The 10,472-nt window shown below is 47.9% G+C and overlaps 1 protein-coding gene across 1 annotated transcript; it reads left to right on the top strand.

The window, feature by feature from the left end:
- Positions 1–315: 315 nt before the first annotated feature.
- RDH14 (retinol dehydrogenase 14) lies at positions 316–9,635 on the top strand. Its single transcript, XM_069760873.1, has 2 exons — positions 316–758; positions 7,696–9,635. The coding sequence occupies exons 1-2, from the start codon at positions 402–404 to the stop codon at positions 8,311–8,313; spliced, it is 975 nt and encodes a 324-aa protein (XP_069616974.1). The 5' UTR covers positions 316–401; the 3' UTR covers positions 8,314–9,635.
- The last annotated feature ends 837 nt before the right edge of the window (positions 9,636–10,472 follow it).

Raw genomic sequence — 10,472 nt, 5'->3', positions numbered from 1 at the left:
TAAGAAACCAACTTCAGCCTCGTTGCGCAGACGGGCCATAGACTGCGGTGCCACCTACATGGCCGGGCACATCCGCTCTGCCGGCGCCATTATAGCCTGTGGCCTCGTCGGCACGTACGCCCGAATCCCGTTGTGTGGGGGTTCAGACACCGACGGGACAACCGAATGTGTAACTAAACACAGGGTGAAAGGGGTTAATGTCCTTCATACAGGTACATGACTAAAGAGTGAACCTATGGATTGCCCATAGCACCCAATCACACGTCTGCTGTCATTCTCTAAGCTGTACTGGTAATGAGAGCTGCGCTGTGATTGGCTGGCTGCGCCCCTCCTCTCTATGGTGTCCTCCCCAAGCTCTCCGGTACAGGTGACATTCTGCCAGGCTTCCGCCCACATCCAGCATGGCCGGCGGCTCCTCGGCGCTGATGGTGGCGGCGGCCGTAGCTTTAGGCGGCGGGCTCATCTTAGTAGCTCGGCGACTCATGAGTAGCGGCAGCGCCCGGAGCGCGGCCTCCGCCCTTATGCAGGGGAAGACTGTCATTATCACCGGGGCGAACTGCGGGATAGGCCGGGCCACTGCTGCCGAGCTGCTCAGACTGCAGGCCCGGGTCATCCTGGCGTGCCGGGACCCGGAGAAGGCGGAGGAGGCGGCGAGGGAACTGCGGGAGGAGACCGGCGACAGAGGGGAGGTGCTGGTGAAGCGGCTGGACCTCAGCTCCATGGCGTCAGTGCGGAGGTTCTGCCAGGAGGTCGTCAGGGTGAGCGCAGGCGCAGTGTGTGTATATGTACTGTGTATATATGTACTGTGTATATATGGTGTGTGTGTATATATATTAGTGTGTGTATATGTATATATATATATATGTATGTTTGTGTATATATATATATATACATAGTGTGCGTGTATGTATATAGTGTGTGTATATAGTGTGTGTGTATATGTAGTGTATATATACATAGTGTGCGTGTATGTATATATTGTGTGTATATAGTGTGTGTGTATATGTAGTGTATATATACATAGTGTGCGTGTATGTATATATTGTGTGTGTCCATATGACTCTAATATAGTTACACACGGACATGCACATTACTATTTACACACACACATACATTACATGCACGCAGTATAGATGCATAAACATTACCTATTGACATATACAGTAATATAGCATACAAGTGAATGATGTGTGTAATGTGTACACACTATATTGTCTATGCATTGTGTGTTCGTGTAAACTGAATCTGCAGTACAGTTATTATAATGATGATATACATTTATATACCGCCATTTATTCCATGGCGCTTTACATGTGAATACGGGGCAAATATAGACAAATACAATACATATGAGCAAAAAACAAGGCACTAACAGGTACATAAGGAGGGAAGACCCTGCCCGCGAGGGCTCACAGTCTGCAGGGGGTGGGTGAGGATACACTAGGAGACGGTAGAGCTGGTTGTGCGGCATTTCAGTAGGTTCAGGATCACTGCAGGCTGTAGGCTTGTCGGAAGAGGTGTCTTCAGGTTCTTTTTGAAGGTTTCTATGGTAGGCGAGAGTCTGATGTGTTGGGGTAGAGCGTTCCAGAGTATGGGGGAAGCACGGGAGAAGTCTTGGATGCGGTTGTGGGAAGAGGAGATAAGAGAGGAGTAGAGAAGGAGGTCTTGAGAGGATCGGAGGTTGTGTGTAGGTAGGTACCGGGAGACCATGTCACAGATGTATGGAGGAGAAAGGTTGTGGATGACTTTGTATGTCACTGTAAGGCCTCTTTCACACTTCCGTTTTTACAATCTGCACAGGATCCGTCAAAATGTTGAAATGACGTAATGCAGATTGTAAAAAACGGTTGCACTGTGCCCATTTTTCTGACGGACCCGTCGAGGCTATGTGCACCCGTTGTGTATGCGTCTCCGCAGCGGTTTTCCGCTGCAAAAACGCGTACGCAACACAACCCGTGTTAAAAAACAAACAAAACAAATCGCAATATTCTCACCTTCCGGCGTCCCGCGCAGCGTTATCGATGCTCCCAGCAGATGGCATTCCCAGTAATGCCTTGCGTTACAAAGATCTCATCGGATCATTTCGCAATTTCCCGACATGCAGAAAAAACGTTCCTCTGTGCATTTTCTCCGCCCAACAGACATTAATTTTCCGACGGATCCAGTGCACGACGGATGAAATGGAAGGCCATCTGTCACAATCCGTCGCTAATACAAGTCTATGAGAAAAAATGCATCCTGCGGTAAAAAAAATCGCAGGATCCGTTTTTTCACAAAAGGACGCATTATGACGGGAGATGAAAGATGGAAGTGTGAAAGAGGCCTAAGGATTTTGAACTGGAGTCACTGGGCAACGAGGAGCCAGTGAAGGGCTTGGCATAGGGGAGATGCTGGAGAATAGTGGGGAGACAGGTAGATTAGTCGGGCAGCAGAGTGTAGAATGGATTGGAGTGGTGCTAGAGGGGAGGCCAGAGAGTAGGAGGTTGCAGTAGTCAAGGCGGGAGATAATGGCGTGCACTAGTGTTTTTGTGGTTTCTTGGTCAAGGAATGTGCGGATCCAGGAAATGTTTTTGAGTTGGCAGGAGGAGGCAAGGGCTTGGATATGTGGCTTGAAAGAGAGGACAGAGTCAAGGTCACCCCGAGGCACCGAGCATGCGGGACTGGGGAAAGTGAGCAGCCATTGACATTGATGTATCGATAGGTCTGGTGGAGGGGTAGAGTGAGATGGGGAAAGATGATGAATTCTGTTACATCCAGACTAAAATCCTCCTATATCCAAAGATAAAGAAATCAATAAAAGCAGATTCCATGTGCAAAAAAGTCCAAGTTAACAGCTCAGTTACATATGAGAAAAACGTGGATTTCCCAGGAATAATTGCGGTTATCTCATTATTCAGCTTCCTACATGCCCATATAGACGGCTCAGGAGGGCTAATCTTACTGACAGATTCCCATTAAAAAAAATGCATTTACCGTACATTTTGCAATTGCTGCGTCCAAATTACTGCAGGGCAGTCGCGGAGGCGGTTCCTCTTTCACAGTCGGCCGGTTGTCGTGGAGGCCGTTCCTCTTTCTCTGTCGGCCGGTTGTCGTGGAGGCCGTTCCTCTTTCTCTGTCGGCCATTTCAGAGGTGGTCTTTCTCGTTGTTCCTCTCGCTCTCTGATGCACAGTTGCACAGTCCGCTACTTTCCAGATTTCATTAACGACCATTTGTTGGGACAAGTCACAATCCAGCACTTGATCTACACGTTGGGATCACTGGATCACCACACACACACACTGGATGGGAGTGGAGCCTGCTAGTGATGTTTGGAAAAACTGCAGCAGAATAAGGCCTTATTCACATGTCAGTTTTCTTGCATTAGTATTTCATGAGTATTTGTATGCCAAAACCAGGAGTGTTTCCAAAACACAGAACAGGAGTCCATCTTTCAATAGAATTTTTCTGTAAGTTTCACTTCTGGCTTTGACAGACAAACCCTGATGCAAAATACTGACCAAATACTGATGTGTGAATGAAACCTTAGAATACTTTAATAACACTTCTATATTTGAGTTTATTTTTATCAATAAACAAAACGCAAAGTGATTGAACAAAAGAGAATTCTAAATCCCATCAATATATGGTGTGACCGCTCTTTGCCCTCATCAATTTTCCTGGGTACTTGTAGTTGCACACAGTTTTGAAGGATTTCGGCAGGAGGTTGTTCCAAACACCTTAGAGGACTGACCTCAGATCTTCTGTGGTTGTCACTTGTGCAAATCCTTCTGTCTCCCCATGTAATTCCACAGACTGGATGCTGAGATCGGGGCTCTGAGGGGCCGCATCATCACTTCCAGGACTCCTTGTTCTTCTTCCCCGATTCTTCCAATAGTTGTACCTAGAAGAATTAAAGCTTTGATGCTGTTCTTAAAGGGAAACTGTCACCCCCAAAATCGAAGGTGAGCTAAGCCCACCAGCATCAGGGGCTTATCTACAGCATTCTGGAATACTGTAGATAAGCCCCCGATGTAACCTGAAAGATGAGAAAAAGAGGTTAGATTATACTCACCCAGGGGCGGTCCGATCCGGTTCTTGTCCGATGGGCGTCGTGGTCTGGTCCGGGGCCTCCCATCTTCTTACGATGACGTCCTTTTCTTGACTTGATTGATATCCCTTCCCAACGGCTCCTCTATTAGGGATCCAACTGATCGGCTCATAGAAAGCTTGGCTTGTTCAGTTTTTGAGGCCTCAGGTTCAGCCTTCTCGCCCTCTTTTGCGGCGACTTCTGTAGCTAACGCCATGATATCCTGGTCAGAATCTTTGACTAAGGCTCTACAGGATAGCGACTTACCAGCAGAGATGCGGAGATGTCAAATCAGATGGCTCTAGCTGGAAGCTACCTGATTAATGCATCCTTGGATGCTGCAAACTGCGTCCGCCAATGCTGCACAAACGCAATTTCCATTAGAAGAGCTCTATGGTTGGCGGGCAGATTCTACTTAAAAAAAATCTCTTACAACTCTCCCCTATCAAAGCAGCTGATGATTTGGCGAAAAACTAGATCAGCTCATTTCTGATACCACAGGGGGGAGAAGAAATTTTCTCCCACAGCAAAAGATTAAACAGCCTTTTCATCGTCAGTTTCAGGCTCAGTTTAAGCCCATTCGTAACGCCAGCGTCAAACCCCATTTGCCCAGGTCGACCTAATCAGGACAGAGATCATCAGATCTCCTACAGAGCCATCCCGTTGGGAAGAATGCAGTCCCAACTGCCAAGATCAAGGGGATCTGGGTCCCATAGGTTTTCGGACAAATGACTGGAGGCGGTCTCCGGTCATTACCAACAGAGTAGGCGGCCGTCTGATCTCATTCCATCAGTCCTGGCTCACTGTCTTTCTCGACAGATGGGTAAGAGAACTGGTGTCCTCAGGGTACAAGATAGTTTATCAGCCATCCCCTGAGCCGTTTCTTTCCCTCCCGTCTTCCCAGTTCAGAATCCCGTGTACAAACCTTGTTAAAAACTGTCGAATCCCTTTGGCTCAACGGGGTCATCACTCCCGTTCCAAAGGAAATTATTACAGGGGTTCTATTCCAACCTGTTCATACTTCCCAAAAAGGACGGAACTGTAAGGCCCATTATGGACCTGAAATGTTTGAACAGGTTTGTCAACATTCGTCACTTTCTAATGGAATCTCTCCGCTCGGTCATTGCGGCTATGGAAAAGGGAGAATTCTTAGTTTCAATAGATATTCAAAATGCCTATCTTCACACACCCATATTTCCTGCACATCAAAGAGTTCTACATTTTGCCGTAGGCAACCTACATTTCCAGTTCACAGCCTTACCTTTCGGGCTGGCCACCGCTCCCAGGGTGTTCACAAAGGTCATGGCAGCAGTCGTGTCCATCCTGCATTCCCGGGGCATAGTCGTCTTGCCATATCTAGACGACCTCCTTGTCAAGGGGCCATCTTTTTGGGCCTGCGAGGAAAATGTCAGCATTACTCTGGATACTCTTTCTCGCCTAGGGTGGCTGGTGAATCTAAAAAAAGTCGTCCCTTGTACCATCCCGGAAAATCTCTTTTCTAGGGATGATCTTAGACACCTCCTGAGGTTTGACAGTCCTTCCCCGGGACAAGGTCCTGACCCTCCTGCAAGAAGTGAGGGTACTTCGCCAGCCGGTCTCTCATACAGTCCGGTTTTGCATGAGGGTCTTAGGAAGGATGGTGGCGGCAATAGAGGCAGTGACATTTGCGCAACTCCATCTTCGTCCTCTTCAACATGAACTTTTGGGACAAGAATCCATTCTCTCTCAACCTCAAGTGCAGTCTGTCTCCCCAGGTCAGAAAGGCTCTCGCATGGTGGACAATGAGTCCTTCTCTGCAGCAGGGGAAGCCTTTTCCCCCAGCCCATTGGCTGGTAGTCACGACAGATGCCAGTCTCCTTGGTTGGGGAGCAGTGTTTTGCCACCACACAGCCCAGGGATGCTGGCCTTCGCGGGAGTCAACTCTCCCAAACAATCTTTTGGAGATTCGGGCGGTTCGGCTGGCTCTGCAGCATTTTCATCATCTTCTGGCAGGCCGCCCTGTCTGGATTCAATCGGACAATGCCACAGTTGTGGCAAACATAAATCATCAAGGGGGTACCCGCAGCAGGGCGGCCATGCACGAGGTAAAACAGGTCCTCTACTGAGCTGAGAAAAACCACTCAGTGATCTCGGTAGTCCACATCCCGGGCAAGGAAAACTGGGCGGTGGATTTTCTCAGTCGTCAGGGCCTTGCGTCCGGGGAGTGGTCTCTCCACCCCGACATTTTTCGGCAAATATGTCAGCGCTGGGGAACCCCGGACGTGGACCTGATTGCCTTCGGGATGAATGCCAAAGTACCCAGGTTCGTCGCTCGGTATCGAGATCCACAGGCAATCTCCGTGGACGCGTTAGTTCTACCCTGGAACCAGTTTCTTCTCCCATATCTGTTTCCCCCTCTGGCACTGCTCCCGAAGGTAGTCAGGAAGGTGAAGACAGAGGGAGTCCCAGCAATGATGGTCACCCCAGATTGGCCTCGTCGGTCATGGTACGCAGACCTAGTACAGCTGCTTGCCGAAACTCCTTGGCGGCTTCCAGAGTGCCCGGATCTTCTTTCTCAGGGCCCGATTTACCACCAGAACTTAGGGCCCTGTGTTTAACAGCCTGGAGCAGCATCGCTGCGCGGGACGCCGGTAGATGAGAATACTGCAATTTTTTTTATTTTTTTTTTAATTACCGTATTATTTATATATTTTTTTCCCCTTAACCTAGTTTGTGTTGTGTATGCGTTTTCGCAGCGGAAAACTGCTGCGAAGACGCATACACAACAGGTGCACGTAGCCTCGACGGGTCCGTCAGAAAGACAGGCCCAGTGCACATGTTTTCGACAAACTGCACAGGATCCGTCATTTCAATGTCTTGACGGATCCTGTGCAGATTTGGAAGACGGATGTGTGAAAGAAGCCTTACTCACCGTAAAATCCTTTTCTCCGAGACGCTCATTGGGGGACACAGCTCCCTCCCTGCTAGCCAGATGGCTTCTTTTTGATTTATTTTTGTTTATTTGACATTATCAGTCGGTGGGGTTGTTTCTAGACATGTTGTTTCTGTATTAAAGCTGACCTTTTTTTTGTTCTCCTACTGCTTTTTACACCAAACTGGGTTCGCCTTCGGCCAGTGTCAGGTTGTATACGACGGAGGAGCTAAACTTTTTTTGTTTACTTAGTGTCAGCCTCCTGGCGGCTGTAGCATACACCCACAGTCCTGTGTCCCCCAATCAGCGTCTCGGAGAAAGGATTTTACGGTAACACAAAAATCCTTATTTCTCATCTTTCAGGATACATCGGGGGCTTATCTACAGCATTACAGAATGCTATAGATAAGCCCCTGATGCCGGTGGGCTTAGCTCATCTTCGATTTTGGGGGTGACAGGTTCCCTTTAAGGCAAATGACCGTATCGCCAAATATTGATTTTTTTTATTTATTTTTTTTTTTATTTCTCTTTTGTTCATTCACTTTGCATTTAGTCTATTTTTAATCAATTAACAATTAACTCTTCTATTAAAGCATTCTTAATTTTTTTTTCTACACTTGCCTAAAGTATTTGCACAAGTCTGTATCCCAGCGAGATTCTTAACAATTAATGAAACCAGTAAACAATTGATTTTATTTATTTTTTTTTGCTTTCTAGGAAGAACCCAAGCTTGACGTCCTCATAAACAACGCTGGGGTCTTCCAGTGCCCCTATACGAAGACTGAAGATGGCTTTGAGCTGCAGTTTGGGGTGAACCACCTCGGCCATTTCTTGCTCACTCACCTGCTGATCGGCCTCCTGAAAAGTTCTGCCCCCAGCAGGATCGTGGTCGTCTCCTCCAAACTTTATAAATACGGCGAGATCAATTTCGACGACTTAAACAGTGAAAAGGACTACAGCCGAAGCTTCGCCTACAGCCGCAGCAAACTGGCCAATATCTTATTCACTAGAGAGCTAGCCCGGCGCCTGGATGGGACCGGAGTAACGGTCAACGTGCTTCACCCCGGGATAGTCCGAACCAACCTGGGCAGACATGTCAATATTCCCGTCCTGGTAAAACCTCTCTTCAATGTGGTGTCCTGGGCTTTCTTCAAATCCCCGGCTGAAGGAGCTCAGACATCCATCTTCTTGGCCTCCTCTCCTGCAGTAGAGGGGGTGTCCGGAAAATATTTTGGGGACTGTAAAGAGGAAGACCTTATACCAAAAGCTATGGACGACTTGGTTGCCAGAAAACTCTGGGACATTAGTGAAGTTATGGTCGGACTCATTAAATAAAACTAATCAGACGTCGACTTCTATGTAATGAACCGAGGAGAAAGACGGAAATAAGAAGACGTCTCCTCCTAAATCAGTCATTTGTAAATGTGAGTCCTTGTGTCACCCTCCGTCGTCCATGTTAGTCATATCTGTTAAATGAAATGGGCAGTTACATGGAAAGTCGCCCCCACAATACTCATCACTGATCCTATCCTGCCCCTCCTACGCTGTCCGGTTCCCCACCGGTGTCTAATCCCTGCCACAGTGATGACGCTGTGACACAAAAAAATATGATTGCCCCTGCCAACTGCTGGGCGCTGTGGCGACCTGCAGCCAGTGATTGATGTTACCTCTGCAGCCATAGAACCAGTCTGCATTGAAACTGGAGCTGGGGAGGTATTTTGTTGTTAGTCTATTTTACCCCATCCTAAGGGTTTTTTTTACTACAGGGGCTCTAAGCATAGAGTGCCCCTTCTCTGGGTCATAAAGGAGCAGCCTAGTGGGGTTCCCCTCTGTGCCACTTTGGATCAGCTCTCCCGAAATAGGAGCTGGGGCGTGCTATGGCGACACCACTCTCCAAATTCATGAAAACCGCCAGAATTTCCCACCCCAGAAAAGCTCCTCCGGTCTCTGCCTACAGTTTTGTTCCTGGCACAGCACGCAGGAGCGCACGCCACTTACTAGAAGGCCCAAATTCATTAAATGGCGTGCGCCTCTGTCGAGATTGGTGCTGCGCAATGTTGCCCTATGGTGTCGCTCAAACATTACATTCTATAGTTGCTTTGAAATAACATTTTTTTTTTGTATACATTACACAGTATCTTGTGTGTATCCCAAAACTGTGTCAAAAAATACAATTTGTGCCGGATACTGTCATGGCAGAAGGAAAAAAGTCATTGCGTCTACAATGCAGAGTCCATCCGATGGACAGGAAAGGGCAGTTAATTCCCAGATTATAACCTATCTTAATGAAAGGTAGTTTGCTGATGGGGGTCCGGCTGGTGGGAATTGCACTGATTCTGAGTCTGGGGGAATGACTAGAGTGGAGCGGTGGTCTCGCACGGGCTCCATGTCCGGGGGATGGGCACAGACACACTGGAGTGCTGTACTTGGCCAATGGGGCATTTCATAGAACGGCTCTTGGGGTCTGATTGCCTTCTCGGGGTGAGTATATAGGGGGATTGTGCACGGAGATGTCACTTGTGATGTGTATAAATGTCTCGGGCTTCCATGAGGCCGGCAATGTAGATCTGCAGGGAAGCCATGAAGTGTCATCCTGTGGACGCCACGTGTGGACAGCGCTGTACAACTTCTATTAAACGGGTCATTGAAAAACCAAACATTTAGTACGAGTCCAATCTGTTCACAACCGACTGCTGAGATTTCCAGTGAAATGGGAAAGCGCTGATGCCCACACGGACCCTTCCCCACGGACTGGCATGTATTTAGTGGGAGTCTGTCACCTAAAAAAAATGTAATTATTTAGACCTTCATATTGGGGATATCCATCCTATAAAAATCATCCTGTTACTGTAGATTTTAGTGAAGCTTATTACATAAGTGAATGATGGGGTTTTGGTCCACCCTTGGTGCAGCCACGGGCTGTTTGATCCAACTCCCCAGCCCTTTACATACGGACATTGGAGCGCCTGTATACAGTGTCGGTGTGCAGGAGAACCTCTCATCCCTCCCCTGTGTATAGCAGTGTACAATGCTGGCATCCTGTGCGTAGCGCGGACAGCGCGCCTGCGCGGGCACGCTCAGGCCCTGTAGTGTCAGTGCAGGGCGGCAGAGTTACATCAGACAGCGCTCCAAATCGCCATATAGGAAAAAAGTAAATTTACAGTACCAGGATGTTTTATAAGGACTGAGTTCCCTAACATGAAGGGCTAAATGGTTACATGTCACTCTTGGGGATGACAGACTTCCTTTCCAGGAATTGAACCTAGATTGGCTTTTTTTTTGGAAGAGCCCATTACTTTACGATGGTCGGCTGTCCGACTCTTGGCTAGTACCGCACTTTACATGGAGATTTCCCGGAGAGATAATCCCATTCATTGCAAAGGGTGAAATCCGCATTGGATGAGATGATTTATTGGGGTACGTTCCACTAGTACTGTGTTATGTTATGGATTGTCGGCATCATGTGCACTCACCCTTAAAGGGGCTTTTTTTAT

Source organism: Ranitomeya imitator, chromosome 3 (genome assembly GCF_032444005.1).
Source record: "Ranitomeya imitator isolate aRanImi1 chromosome 3, aRanImi1.pri, whole genome shotgun sequence".
Classification (NCBI taxonomy): Eukaryota; Metazoa; Chordata; class Amphibia; order Anura; family Dendrobatidae; genus Ranitomeya; species Ranitomeya imitator.
The sequence above is the reverse complement of the archived record's forward strand: the minus strand, read 5'-3'. Positions and strand labels throughout refer to the sequence as shown.